Source organism: Rhinatrema bivittatum, chromosome 5 (assembly GCF_901001135.1).
Source record: "Rhinatrema bivittatum chromosome 5, aRhiBiv1.1, whole genome shotgun sequence".
In the NCBI taxonomy this organism is placed as follows: Eukaryota; Metazoa; Chordata; class Amphibia; order Gymnophiona; family Rhinatrematidae; genus Rhinatrema; species Rhinatrema bivittatum.
In genome coordinates this window covers 86,357,900-86,373,585 of record NC_042619.1, presented here as the reverse complement: position 1 = coordinate 86,373,585, position 15,686 = coordinate 86,357,900, and the positions used below count along the sequence as shown (strand labels likewise).

At 42.6% G+C, this 15,686-nt stretch overlaps 1 protein-coding gene across 4 annotated transcripts in view; it reads right to left on the bottom strand.

Annotated features, from left to right (window-relative positions):
• SGCG (sarcoglycan gamma) overlaps positions 1 to 15,686 on the bottom strand; it is a 157,455-nt gene that overhangs the window by 17,648 nt on the left and 124,121 nt on the right. For all 4 annotated transcript variants that reach the window (XM_029602542.1, XM_029602540.1, XM_029602541.1 and 1 more), the window contains one exon: positions 12,502 to 12,574. In XM_029602542.1, the coding sequence (XP_029458402.1) occupies positions 12,502 to 12,574 (73 nt within the window). The remainder of the gene's footprint in view (positions 1 to 12,501; positions 12,575 to 15,686) is intronic.

Sequence of the window (15,686 nt, the reverse complement as noted above, 5' to 3'; positions counted from 1 at the left end):
CTGCCTGAGTCAAAGGATGGGATAACATGGATCTACCTCCTCATCCCTGCTAAGGTACCTAAAAGGAATACACTCTCCAAGAGACAGGCCCTCACCAACTCACTATACAAAAAATATTTGAATTCTAGTGTCACTTCAGTAACAGCCACAAAAACACCTTCTACTGCTAGAAAATTTGGAAGTAATACAAAAGCCTTCCAAAAAAAAAAAAAATACTTGAATCTATATAGAAACCTGCCCAAACCATAACAAACTTGCAGCACTCAAACAGCATCAACTATACTTGGGAAGAAGCAGCACTGCCCATATTACTATAGGCCCTAGAACACCAATACACTTTCTACTGGAAAAACAGAGCAAGCAAGATAATACATGACAGCAGAATCCCTCACCTCATTCACATACACAGAATACAAAATGACTCTCACCAAATACAAAATAAGGGACTACAAATTAAGAACAGAAAAAATGTAGAGATAAACTGAAATGAAAATCCTAACAAGCCTGACTATGCATGCAGTGCAACACCAGAGAAAAATAACCGGGCAGCCCCGACAACTTGGCTTCTATCTCGTCCCTGCCCAGCCAAGCCAGCCACCCAACATTACACAGACACAATGAAAGCCTCAGTCATAACTAGGATGCAAAATGGCTGCAGCTGTTTATTAGAGGACCCTAATAGGGGAGTCTGATTTATTATTTATTTATTTAAGAGTTTTTTTTATACCGAGGTATATTTAGCAGCCTTCACTCCGGTTTACATATACAACGGCACCTCCCCTCTGATTAATATTGGGGCTTGGCGCCTATTGGTTGTTGTTTACATATACAACAACCAATATTAGGTTGTTGTATATGTAAACAACAACCAATAGGCGCCAAGCCCCAATATTAATCAGAGGGGAGGTGCCGTTGTCTTTGGGGGGGGGGGGTCGCACTACCTGCGAGCCCCCCGACCAGCGGCAGAGTGTCACTACTGGAGGCCCTGACAGGCCGCCAAGCAGCAGACTCCACTGCAGCCCCTCGCAAACGTGCCTGGCCGTCGATTCGTCAAGGCCCACTCCTCAGACTTGACATCCGTCCTCAATGGCCAGTCGCTGACTGGTGGCCCCAAGGCCCCTCTCATCCTTACTGGCATCTTCTTGCTTTGTATACCGCCCTCAGTATTACATTAATCTTCCAGGCAGGACTTGGTCGCCGCTGCTGCGACAGAATAACAATGAAACATCATGATTTGCTAACACATCATATTAACTAATAAAAGGAGTGAGTGGTAGGGGAAATGTGCCGCGCCGGGGCCAAGGAGGAAGAGGCCGAATGAGGAAGAGCTAGCAGGTTTTAAATTTCCTGTCGGTCCCCCCCCCCCACCCAGCCAAAGTCACTGCATTGCTCCCCTGTGCAATTACACGGCTCGGTGTCGGGACACGTTCTAAAGACGTCACCGCGCCCAATGCCAGACAAACCAGGGGGCGTAACATCAATAGCACAACCCCCCCCCCCCCCGATGCGCTGAGGAAGACCCTGCACATGGCATCATTCGCAGACAGCCGGTGCCATCTCAGACAGCTGCCACTGGAAGGGGAGGAGAAGGGACCCCCCTCTCCACGCCCAATGGTAAGCCCAGCTGGCATGGCGGAGGCAGCACCCTCATGGATGCAACGGGTGCCTGGTTATTCACGGCATCCGCACATCCATGCTGGGGCTACTTCCATGAAACATAAATGCATTTCCTCCTGAACTGAAGAAAATGCAAAGATATAAGAAATGCTCCCCTGACAGTGCCTACATTTAGAGCAGCTAAACAGAGCCGCATAGTAACATTTCTTGGCTATATTTAACTGCTCAGAAGCCGGGTAATTTTCAAATAGGGATCTAGACACCTTCTCTGTGGCTAGGTAGCTAGATCCCTTTGAAAACTACCCTCTGTACAATTTAAAAGTTTCAAATATGACATAATTCAATATTTAAACTGAAAATAAATTTGTTTATTACCCACAGGTCAACTTTCTTGCTTATCCCTGAATGCCGTAGTCTTCCCCAAGACTCCTGCCCCACTGAATTCCAGCCTTCTGTTCTGCTCTCTCCTTCTTCTGTCCTATGGGTCTGCCAGGTACTATTGCCCTGATAGGACAACAGAACCTGGTCCTGCCCCATACCCTGGTTCTATGGTCATGCTGTGGCCAGAGATGTGTCCATCGCACCAGCACGACTGCTGAAGCAAAGGCCATATCAGGATCAGGGGGCCTGAAGTGACTGCCACCAGGCGCCCTGTCCATCAGGCATACAAGGCTGCCAAACTCTCCAACTTCCAGGAGTGAGTCCAGTGTCCCAACCATAGGACTTGCCCCTTCCCTTACTTCATAGCAGACACATTGTGCTCTAATCTGGCCTCCCCAGTCTAGATCCCTGGGTCCGGTGGTCCCTTTCTGCAAGCACCATCCGTGCTCCAGCAGAGGTCCAACATATCTCCCTGGTGGGCCTGACAGCCTTAGCCCAAGTGCCCATCTTGCCAGTTGGTAAATAGGCTGCTTCTGCAGCAGGCTCCATATGAACACTTAACAACTGGATATAAACTGTAGTAGTATTATGACAATCTTATTTATAATGAACCACGTTTGTTTGAGATGCCAATAAACGTACACTTATTGCAACAACCACCCTCATACGGGAGCCCAATCTTTACACTTGAGACGTGTCTAGTTTTTCAATCACTTGAATAAATATGGGATTTGTAACCCACTGCAAAGTGAATAACTCACCATATATATCATATAATCATCGGGTTTGTTGCAACAGCTTACAGCAGATGTTGTTCAATGTGAACCTTGGCAGTTTTCTTTTTTTCAAAAAAAAATGTTTTCAAAATAATTATTTTTTTTGTCCTCACACAATCTGTTCACTGCAAAGTATATCCACAGATGAAGAAAAACAAAAGAACACTTATCGTGATGTTGAGTCGCTCCATTTTCTGAAACATGCCAAAACGCTGAGAGGAGTTCTATCCACAGAGAAAAATTGAATTTGAAGCCCGAGCCCCTGATGAGCTCTTTAAGCGAAACACACACTGTGTCAAGTTGAAGTGCCTTTGCGACTCAACATCACAATAAGTGTTCTTTTGTTTTTCTTCATCTGTGGATATATTTTGCAGTGAACAGATTGTGTGGGCACAAAAAAAAGAATTATTTTGAAAAAAAAATTAAAAAAAAAAAGAAAACCACCAAGGTTCACATTTGTTTTTGAACATCTACTGTAAGCTATTGCAACAAACCTGATGATTATATGATATATATGGTGAACTATTCACTTCGCAGTGGGTTACAAATCCCATATTTATTCAAGTGAATGAAAAAATACACACGTCTCAAGTGTTAAGATTGGGCTCCCGTATGAGGGTGGTTGTTGCAATAAGTGTATGTTTATTGGCATCTCAAACAAACATGGTTTCTTACACCACTCCGGCATGCCCCACATGGTTTATGATCCCAGGAGCAAAGGCTGTAATATGACGTGCCACATAGTGGGCCAGTGCCACGAGTCTGGATGAAAGGGACATCTGTAGAAGACTTCTTGTGCCCCAGTTACATGCTCTACCTGTGCAGGTGGTGTGGCACTGATCTTTTATTCTATTTTATATGGTCCATTGTTGGTTGTCTTTTTGTTTACTGATATGTTTTATGTGAATATATTTTATGTTAATAGTAAATAATATTTGAAACCTCTTAATGAACTCTTTATATAATTCTTCAACAACTTTTACTCATACAAACTTGATTATAAAACCTTACAAAGCATTGATCCCCCTGCCAAATAAATAAATATACATATCATATAACCACTCACAAATCCCATAAATGCTTGACTAGCCCTATCATAAATCTCACATATCATATACATTCATCCTAAAAATCCCCAGTATCCTCCAACCTGATGAATCACAGGTTTTCCTAATTTCAACATCTCAACCCGACAAGGAATGCTTTTTCTCCAAACTATGTCAGGGGATAATTAAATATTCACCCCTATAATAAGGCGATAACCTAGGAATATAAGCTCATAAAAGCATCAAACCTGTGATAGTGAGTATGTAATTCTCATTCTGAAGTTGATCTGTGATGGTGAACATTGGGTAGATTCCTTCATGATTGCTTTTGGAAAGGCATAACATGGGTATCTGAGACCTTTTGGCCCTTCCACTTTCCCCTTTCTAACAATCTAATGACAATGCACAGACTGTATTTTGTGTAAATAAGGCTGCAGCTTTTTTGTGTACAACACATGACCTGAGCCATAACAATGTACATAAGAACATAACTCTTGCCATACTGGGTCAGACCAAAGGTCCCTCAAACCCAATATCCTGTTTCCAACAGTGGTTAATCCAGGTTACAAGTACCTGGCAGGATCCCAAGGGGTAGACAGATTCCAAGCTGCTTATCCCAAGAATAAGCAGTGGATTTCTACAACTCTACCTCAATAATGGTTAATGGATTTTTCCTCCAGGAACTTGTCCAAACCTTTTTTAAATGCAGCTATACTAATAGGGGTAGATTTTCAAAAAATGCACGTTTGCGTACTTTTGTTGGCGCACCAGTCGCAAACAAAAGTACGCTGGATTTTAGTAGATACGCGTATAGCCGCTAAAATCCAGGATCGGCGCGTGCAAGGCTGCCGATTTTGGGCAGCCGGCGCGCGCCGAGCTGCGCAGCCTGCCTCCGTTCCCTCCGAGGCCACTCCGAAATCGGAGCGGCCTCGGAGGGAACTCGCTTTCGCCCTCCCCTCACCTTCCCCTCTCTTCCTCTATCTAACCCACACCCCCGGCCCTATCTAAACCCCCCCCTACCTTTGTCGGGGGATTTACGCCTCCCGGAGGGAGAAGTAAATCCCCGCGTGCCAGCGGGCCGCTAGCACGCTGAGACGCAACCCGGGGCGGTTTCGGAGGGCGCAGCCACGCCCCCGGACCGCAACCACGCCCGCCCCCAAAATGCCGCGCCGATCGGCCCCGCCCCCTGACATGCCCCCCTCGAAAAACCCCGGGACTTACGCGAGTCCCGGGGCTCTGCGTGCGCCGGCAGGCCTATGGAAAATAGGCGCGCCGGCGCGCAAGGCCCTGCTCGCGTAAATCCGGGCGGATTTACGCGAGCAGGGCTTTTAAAATCCGCCCCATAGTTTTTACCACATCCTCTGGCAACGAATTCCAGAGCTTAATTATGCATTCAGTTAAAAAATATTTTCTCTTATTAATTTTAAATATATTACCTAGTAACTTCATTGTGTATCCCCTGGTCTTTGTATTTCTCAAAAGAGTATACAACTCGTTTCATTCCATTCATTATTTTATAGACCTCTATCATATCTCCTCTCAGCTGTCTCTTCTCCAAGCTGAAGAGTCCTAACCTCTTTAGCCTTCCTTCATAGGGTAATTGCTCCATCCCCTTTATCATTTTGGTTGCCCTTCTCTGTACCTTTTCTAATTCTGCTATTACTTTTTTTTAAGATGTAGTGACTTGAACTACACACAGTACTCAAGATGAAGTCATACCATGGAGCGATATAGAGGCATTGTTTGTTATTCTTTGTTTTATTCTCCATTCCTTTCCTAATAATCCCTAGCATTCTATTTGCTTTCTTAGCTGCTTCTGTACGCTGAGCAAAAGATTTCAACATATTTTTAACGATGACATCTAGATGCTTTTCCTGTGTGGTGACTCCTGATGTGAAACTTTGCATTGGGTAGCCTTAATTTGGATTAGTCTTCCCTAAGTGCATCACTTTGCACTTGTCCACATTAAATTTAATTTGCTATTTGCATGCGCAGTCTCCCAGTTTTGCAATGCCCTCTTGCAGTTTCTCACAATCCTCTTGTGATTTAACAACTTTGAATAATTTTGTGTCATTGGCAAATTTGATCACCTCACTTCTTGTTCCCATTTCCAGATCATTTATAAATATATTAAAAAGCAGTGGTCCCAGAACAGATATCTAGGGCACTCCACTATTCACCTTTCTCCACTCGGAAAAACTTACAGTTTAGGCTTAATCTTTGTTTTCTGTCTTTTAACCAGTTAGCAGTGCAGTAAGAATGGGAGATTTCAATTACCCTAATATTAACTGGGTAAATGTAATATCAGGAATTGCTAGAGACATAAAGTTCCTGGATGAAATAAACGACTGCTTCATGGAGCAATTGGTTCAGGAACCAACGAGATAGGGACTATTTTAGATTTAATTCTTAGTGGAACGCAGGATTTGGTGAGAGAGGTAGCGGTGGTGGGGCCACTTGGCAATAGTGATCATAACATAATCAAATTTAAACTAATAACTGGAAGGGGGACAATAAGTAAATCTACAGCTCTAACACTAAACTTTCAAAAGGGAAATTTTGATAAAATGAGGAAAATAGTGAGAAAAAAACTGAAAGTTGCAGCTGCAAAGGTTTAAAGTGTTCAACAGGCATGGACATTGTTTAAAAATGCAACCCTATTCCACACATTAAGAAAGGTGGAAGGAAGGCAAAACGATTACCGTCATGGTTAAAAGGTGAGGTGAAAGAGGCTATTTTAGCCAAAAAAAATCCTTCAAAAATTGGAAGAAGGACTCATCTAAAGAAAATAGGAAAAAGCATAAGCATTGTCAAGTTAAGTGTAAAATATTGATAAGACAGGTGAAGAGAGAATTTGAAATTAATTTGGCTGTAGAGGCAAAAATTCATAATAAAAACTTTTAAAAAATATATCTGAAGCAAGAAACCTGTGAGGGAGTCAGTTGAACCGTTAGATGACCAAGGGGTTAAACGGGATCTTAGGGAAGATAAGGCCATTGCAGAAAGACTAAATTAATTCTTTGCTTTCGTGTTTACTAATGAGGATCTTGGGGGAAAAACCAGTTCCGGAGATGATTTTCAAGGGTGATGAGTCAGATGAACTGAACCAAATCACTGTGAACCTGGAAGATGTAGTAGGCCAGATTGACAAACTAAAGAGTAGCAAATCACCTGGACTGCAGTTCCTTCAGTCCTAGGGTACTGAAGGAACTCAAAAATGAAATTTTTGATCTATTAGTTAAAATTTGTAACCTATCATTAAAATCATCCATTGTACCTGAAGACTGGAGGGTGACCAATGTAACCCCAATATTTAAAAAGGGCTCCAGGGGCGATCAGGGAAACTATAGACCAGTGAGCCTGACTTCAGTGCCAGGAAAAATAGTGGAAACTATTCTAAAGATCAAAATAACAGAGCATATAGAAAGACATGGTTTAATGGAACACAGTCAACATGGATTTACCCAAGGGAAGTCCTGACTAACACATTTTTTGAAGGGGTTAATAAACATGTGGATAAAGATGAACCAGTAGATATAGTGTATTTGGATTTTCAGAAGGCGTTTGACAAAGTCCCTCATGAGAGGCTTCTAAGAAAACTAAAAATTCATTGGATAGGAAGTGATGTCCTTTCGTGGATTACAAACTGGTTAAAAGACAGGAAACAGAGAGTAGGATTAAATGGTTAATTTTCTCAGTGGAGTGCTTCAGGAATCTGTACTTGGTCTGGTGCTTTTCAATATATTTATGAATGATGTGGAAAGGAATATGAAAAATGAAGTTATCAAATTTGCGGATGATACAAAATTATTCAGAGTAGTGAAATCACAAGCGGATTGTATTACATTACAGGAAGACCTTGCGAAACTGGAAGATTGGGCATCCAAATGGTAGATGAAATTTAATGTGGACAAGTACAAGATGTTGATTATAGGAAAAAACCCTTGCTGAAGTTACACAATGTTAGGTTCCATAATAGGAGCTACCACCCAGGGAAAAGATCTAGGCATCATAGGGGATAATACTTTGAAATCGTTGGCTCAGTGTGCTGTAGCAGTCAAAAAAGCAAATAGAATGTTAAGAATTATTAAGAAGGGAAAGGTTAATAAAATGGAAAATGTCATAATGCCTCTGTATCGCTCCATGGTGAGACCGCACCTTGAATACCATGTACAATTCTGGTTGCCGCATCTCAAAAAAGATATAGTTGTGATGGAGAAGGCAACCAAAATGATAAAGGTGATGGAACAGCTCCCCTATGAGAAAAGGCTGAAGACGTTAGGGCTGTTCAGCTTGGAGAAGAGATGGCTGAGGGGGAATATGATAGAAGTCTTTAAAATCACGAGAGGTCTTGAACGAGTAGATGTGAATCGGTTATTTACACTTTCGAATAATAGAAGGACTAGGGGGCATTCCATGAAGTTAGCAAGTAGCACATTTAAGACTAATCGGAGAAAATTCTTTTTCAGTCAACGCACAATTAAGCTCTGGAATTTGTTGCCAGCGGATGTGGTTAGTGCAGTTAGTGTATCTGGGTTTAAAAAAGGGTTGGATAAGTTCTTGCAGGAGAAGTCCATTAACGACTATTAATCAAGCTGACTTAAGGAATGGCCTCTGCTATTACTGGCATCAGTAGCATTGGATCTTCTTGTTGTTTGGGTACTTGCCAGGTTCTTGTGGCCTGGTTTGGCCTCAGTTGGAAACAGGATGCTGGGCTTGATGGACCCTTGGTCTGACCCAGCATGGCAATTTCTTATGTTCTTATGTACTTAATTGATTAAAAGCAAGTGAATGAAGCCTTAAATTTGCACAGTTTATAAAAATCCCCCAAAAAAACTGACAGATGGAAACTTGCCAGCTGGCAAAGTTTTACCGATAAAGTCACGCAGTAATGGTTTTACCCCAATGCATACATGAAATTGAATTTTTGATTTCCCTTAGAGAGGTAATGGGGAATAAAGTGAGGACTAAAATCCATTGGCCTACAGCAGGTGTAGGCAACTCCAGTCCTCAGGTGTCACGGATGGGTCTGGTTTTCGGGATATCCACGATGAATATGCATGAGATATATTTGTATATAATGGAGGCAGGGCAGTCAAGTCTGTCTCATGCATGTTCGTTGTGGATGTCTTGGAGATCAAACCTGTTTGCAGCACTTGGGTACCAAATTTGCCTACTGCTGTCCTATTGGTTGCCCCACCTAAAGGGAAGTGGCATGATCAGACGGTGAAACCATTAAGCTGTCAAACTAACAGGCCAATGCAATAAAGTGTGCGTAAAAAACATGCATCCAAATTGGGCACCCGGTTTTTATGCATGCATATTCATCTCCCTTGGGCACTCAATGCAATAGGCAAATGAGCGCATCTGTGGCATTGGGCCCCCAGGAGACCTGACTGTGCAGGGGTTTGGAGACGGGATGCCCTAGGGACCTACTTAAGACCTACTGGTTGCCAGAACCCAAGAGCTCAACCTGTGGGAAAGACAGCTGGTATAGGCAAAGCTCCAGCTCGTCCCATTAGAGGGCTCTTCTGCAAGGTGCCAATGTGGGCCGGTGTGGGCCTGCTGGGTTCATTAGGCTGTGGTAACCGCACCACAGTACCAAGGGTCCACGTTTCTTGCAGGCAGTACACTGTGCGGAACCGTGTCAAAAGCCTTACTGAAATCCATGTACACTGCATCTAGTGTTCTTCCTTGATCCACCTCTCTGGTCAACCAATCAAAGAAATTGATCAGATTCATCTGACAAGATTTACCTCTGCTAAAACCATGCTGCCTCAGATCTTGCAATCCATTGGATTCCAAAAATTGCACTATCCTCTGTTTTTGCAGCAATTCCATGAGTTTGCTTAACAGAGAGGTCAGACTAACTAGCCTGTAGTTCCCAGCCTCCTCCTTACTTCCACTTTTATGAATAGGAACTATATCCACCCTTTTCCTGTGTCCGGAACTACTCCAGACTCTGAAGAAGCATTGAAAAGGTCAACCAGCGGGAGCTGCCAGGACATGTGTAAGTACCCTTAGTATCCTTGGATGTATCCCATCCGGCCCCATCGCCTTATCTACTTTAAGTTTAGTTAGCTCCTCACGAACACACTGTTCTGAAAATTGATTGAGGTTTACCTCACTTCCAATCTTATTTGTGTTTGTTTTATGTGGTCCTGCTCCAGGCCCTTCTACAGTGAACACTGAACAGAAATATTTGTTAAGAAATTTTGCTTTTCCCTCATCAGCATCTACATATTCCTCCCCTTCAACTTTGAGTATCACAATGCCACTTTTGTACTTTGTTCTATCTCTAACATATCTAAAAAAAAAAAAAAAAAAAGGCTTGTCCTCTTTTACCGTATTTGCTATTATTTCTTCTATTTGAATTTTTGCATTCCTGATTACTTTCCCAGCATCTTTTAATTTTTAAGATCTTGTTGCTTGACCTCTTTCTGCAATTTCGTAGTTTATGAATGCTAACCTTTTCTCTCACATTTTCAGCTACTTTTTTAGAAAATCATAACTGTCTTCTTTTCCCTTTATTTTACACTCCTAACAAAAAACTTAGTTGCCCTTATATCTCCTTTTAGTTTTGCCCATTGCCCTTCTACTACCCCTAGATTTTCCTATCCAGCTAACGACTTCTTGAGGTACTCCTCCATTTTGAGAAAGTTTGTTTTTCTGAAGTCTAGGACCCTCGCCTTAGAATGAACCTTCATCTCTTGCATCCTAATATTGAACCACACTGGTTCCCAGATGATCATCCACTAAAACATCAGAAATACCGTCCCTGTTGGTAAGCGCCAGGTCCAGTATCACCCCCTCTTGTATGGGATGCATATGAGCCTTCTGGTCCTTTTCTGCTTATCAGGGTAGATTTTATAACATGCGTGCGCGGCATACATGTGCGCGCGCTACCTGGCACGTGCACACGTACAAGGGGGTGCACAATTGTGCACCTTGTGTGCGCTGTGCCGCGCTGCCTTCCCCTGTTCCCTCCCTGGTCGCTCAGAAATTGGAGCGGCCTGTGAGAGAACTTCCTTTCCCCCTAACCTGACCTTTCCACCTCAGCCCTACTCTAACGCCCCTCAAAAAATTTGTTTTACCTTTTGCGCCTGCCAGCCAACTGCCGGCGCGTACTCCCCGGGACAGTGGCAAATATGGCCACTCTGCCGGGAGCCTGACCCCGCCCCTGGACCGCCCATGCCCGGTCCCTTCCCCGCCCCTTTTTGCAAGCCCTAGGACTTACACGCGTCCCGGGGCTTTACGCGCATTTCTGGGCCTTTTTAAAATGGGCCCGGCGCGCGTAACGCTTTGAAAATCTGGCCCATTATATGAACTTGTATTCCTGGGTTATCTCCTTATTGTAAGGGTGAATATTTAATTATACCCGAGGAAGCCATAGGTTTGGCGAAACAAGGACTCCTTGTCAGGTTGAAACATTGAAATTAAAACGTATGATTCATCAGGGTGGGGGGATGTTGAGGGTTTTTTTTTAGGATGAATGTAAATACTATGTGAGGCTACTGAAGCATGTACGGAATTTGTGAGTGATGTTCATATGATATGTATATGGTTTTATGTATTTTGTTTGGGAAAGTACAGGGTATTGTAAGGTTTTATAATCAAGTTTATATGACTACAAATTGTTGAAGAATTATTTAAACATGCATTAAGAGGTCTCATATTGTTTATTATTATTTATTTTATTTATTTAAAAACTTTTATATACCGGTATTAGTATGCATACATCATACCGGTTTACAATGTAACTTTAAAGGTAGAAATTACAATGAACAGGGAGGGCGAACAAGGAGGAGTATACAAAGAGCAGGAGGTGGAGGAATTAAAGCAATAAATAAAAACTGCAACGGACTATTTACAGGAATATACAAGGCGTAGGCAAGATACTTGCAGAAGTCGGTGTACTTAATCAGGGTAGGCTTGTCGGAAGAGCCATGTTTTAAGTTTTTTTCTGAACTTGGCGTAACATGGCTCTAGCCTGAGAGTGGTAGGGAGGGTGTTCCATTGTTTAGGGCCTGCAATGGATAGTGCACGGTCCCTAGTAGAGGAGAGGTGGGCTTTTTTCAAAGGGGGAATGGAGAGGGTGCCTTTGTTGACAGTGCGAGTGGGTCGTTCAGTGCGTATAGGACGAAAGGGTTCATCCAACCAATTGGAAATGTGCGAGTGGATGGACTTGTGCACTATGGTTAGAATTTTGAAGAGAATTCGGGATGCGATGGGGAGCCAGTGGAGTTCTTTGAGTATTGGGGTAATGTGATCAGCTTTCCTTGAGTTGGTGATGACCCTGGCGATGGCATTCTGGAGCATTTGTAAGGGCTTGGTGGTGGAGGAGGGTAGGCCAAGGAAGAGGGCATTACAGTAGTCCAGCTTTGAGGAAAGGGTGGCTTGGACGACGGTGCGGAAGTCATGATAGTGGAGGAGGGGTCTGAGTTTCTTTAGTGGCTAGATGGGGACTGGTATATTTTACCTTCATTATTTGTGCTACTGTACTTTGTTATACATTATGCATTCTCACCTTGAGCCTTTGGGAGAGGTGTGATAAATGTAAATAAATAATTAAATAACTTTACCATGTTCTCTAGATTGGGGATCTCACTCAAAAGAAAAGGTGAGCAAAGGCAAAGCACTGTACTCTAATAAGGGGTTGGTTTGTTATTTAAAGTCCTTACCTCAGCTGTTTAAAACCTTCAGCATTGACAAGTGGTGTCTCCACAGAGTGTTCGCAAAGAGCACCTCCTGGTCCTAAAAGGAAAGGAAAGGCATTGTGCATGAATTTAAATATGATACCTCACAAAGAAAGAAAAGAACAAATATATTTTTCAGCTAAGATGGCCCTGATTTACAAAAGGCTTGATTTACAAAGGGCCCGATAAGATTTGACTGATCCAGCTAAGTGGCGGTGTCTGAATATCTGGCCATGTTCAGCAGCCATCACTTAGCTGGACAACTACTTATCTGGCTCAGTAGTTAGCTGGTTAAGTAGTATGCGGGACAGGGAGTAATAGGGAGGAAATACTTATCTTAGTTGGATAAGTAATGATATTTAGACTTATCTGGCTAAGTTAACATGATAAGTTTCAGCAGATCTAAAGTTAGCTGGATAAACTTATCCAGCTAACTAACAGTTATCCAGGTATAGTCAGTGGTGTGGCTGTACCTCTGAATATCCCAAATAAATTAGCTGGATATGTTTACCAGGCTAACTTCCTTAGCCAGATACATTTTGAATTTGGAGTTATGGACCCCTAAGTTTATTTTCTCCATATATCCAGTGGGAAAAACCCCCCATTGTAAATCATGCTTTGAATATTGCGTTACCTCTTTCTTCCCCCTTGTATATTTCAATTATCTTTAAAAATAATTTTAAATGAAATATATAGCACTTCCTTAGTCTAAGATTCTGAGATATAGAATTATCATATTCTCTTTATAGTATGCATTTGTATAATATGCCCTTTCTATGGCATAAAGAATAGTTACTTGCATGATGACAAAGAAAATTCAGAAATATTAAACAAATATTTCTGTTCAGAGTTCAGAGAAGGGGATAACGTAAGACCTAAGATACAGGGATGCATATAGCAGAAGGAGAAATACCGCTCCATTAACAGAAGAAAAGAATCTGCATGGAATTTATAAAACTAAAAGTAGACATGCCCCTGGGCTTGGAAAGAATATATCCTAAGATAGTAAGGGAGCTCAGAGACATTTGGGTGGCTCCACTGACAGTTCGGTTCAATCACTCTCTGGGTATATTTTTCTTAAAAGTTCTGGGATGACAACTGTTAAAATTCAGGATGGTATTGCGGTCGGTGTCCTTGCGATAAATCGTTGTAGAAAAGGATTGACTGTCAAAAGATATTAACATGGCCAAAAAAGGAATCTGGGACGAGTGCATGTTAAAACTAAACGCTAAATGAGGGCTACAATGGTTTATCCAATCAAAACTGTATGTCAGTACCCACCCAGATCAAAAAAATATCATCTATGTATCTGAATCAGGCATGTATGAATTTATACCAAGATGAAGGATAAATGTACGTGTGCTCAAATTTCGCCACGTATAGACATGCTAGGCTAGGGGCCATGGTGGCCCCCATAACCGTTCCCTTAATTTGCTGATAATAAGTCTCTTCAAAATGGAAAACGTTTTTTGTGAGTGCTAGTGACATTAATCGTGTTAGAAATGAAGTAGGAACCCTTATAGTTACTGGGCGATGATTCAAAGTCTCCTCAACCACTTCTAATGCCTCCTGCTGTGGAATATTGGAGTACAACGATGTTATGTCTAAAGTAATCAACAGGCAAGGTGAAGGGGGTACATCTAACTCCTTCAATAGAGTAATAAGGTGCGATGAATCACGGACATAAGATTTTATGGCAGGGACAAAGGGTCTCAAAAAAATGTCCACGAATTGTGAAAGGGGTTCTAAAATGGAGCCAAACCCTGACATAGTAGGGCGTCCCGGGGGATTTTGTAAGGTCTTCTGGATCTTAGGAACCACATAAAATACCAGTGTAATTGGAAATTTAAGTCAAGAAACTAGCCTCACGATGGGTAATGTATCGGTTTATTTCTGCATCCTGGACCAGTGTAGAAATTTCAAGCCTTAAAGAGTCTGTAGGGTTCCCAGGTAAGGGTGAATAAAAGGTGGTATCATTGAGTTGGCGGTGAACCTCTGTCATATAGTCTACCTGGTTCATGATGACTATCCCACCCCCCTTATCAGCTGATTTTATTATAATTGTAGGATCTTCTGATAATGAGACTAAAAGTGCTTTTTCCTGTTTAGTGAGATTATAGTGAATATGGTGTCTGTCCTGCATAAGTGAATAAATATCATTGCATACCAATTTTTCAAACGCTATCAACAGTGGGTCAACAGGGATTCCACTTTGTTCAGCATTGTTCCCATTCTTTGACACAGTCCTTTTAACGTTTTGTTTGTAGACTTGCTGATATTACCTGTGTGTCCGTCCCGACGCAGCATCGGCGAAACACGGGTCCGTGTCGGGGGACCCGTGTTTGGAATATAACATTTTACAGTGGAGTTGCCAAATTGAAAAATAATAAAAAAGCTTTTTGGATGAAAAGTTTTTGGAATTTATGGAATGTGGAAACATATCTAGCACTCTTTTTGGTGTTGCAGATCCAGAAGTATGCCAGGGAAGAACAGTAAAGACAAATGGTGATATGTGAATTACTTGGCACTACCTTTGCTGGTTGAGACAGAGGGGCCAATGCAAGTTCTTTCCTTTTGAAGCCTACAGAAGTCCTTCTCATCTATGCAAATGTTAAATTACCCTCTGGCTCCACTACAAAGGGGTGGGGTGCCGTGGCTGTAAGCCAATGGTATTATCCCCTGAACTGCAACACCACAAAGTGGACCTGGCTACAATTGCTAAGATTAAAGCCCCGATTTAAAAAAGGCCACATGCGTATATTTCAGGGGTTAGGCACGTGGCCGGGCCTTGCGCACATCCCCTGATATGCACTGAAGCACCGGCCTGTCTGAAAGGGGTGGGCTGATGGGCACAGTCTGTGGGAGTGGGCCGGGGCAGCGTCATTAGCCGCTGTCCCAGGGAAGCACTCGTCGGCAATTGTCTGGCCCACAGAGTCTACTGCTGCTTCGAAGGAACAGCAAGATAATAACAAAAAAAGTATAATAGTTAGGAAGGGGTTAGGGGTTGTTGAGGAGAGGAGAGGAGAGGGGAAAGGGTAGGAAGGTTAGGTAGGAGTATAGGGAAGTTCCTTCCCAGTCTGCTCCTTAATTGGAGTGGACTGGGAGGGAACTGGGAAGCTCTACTCGTATTGCTGCGAATAGCTTTTTAAATTTCTCCCCCATGCGCGCGC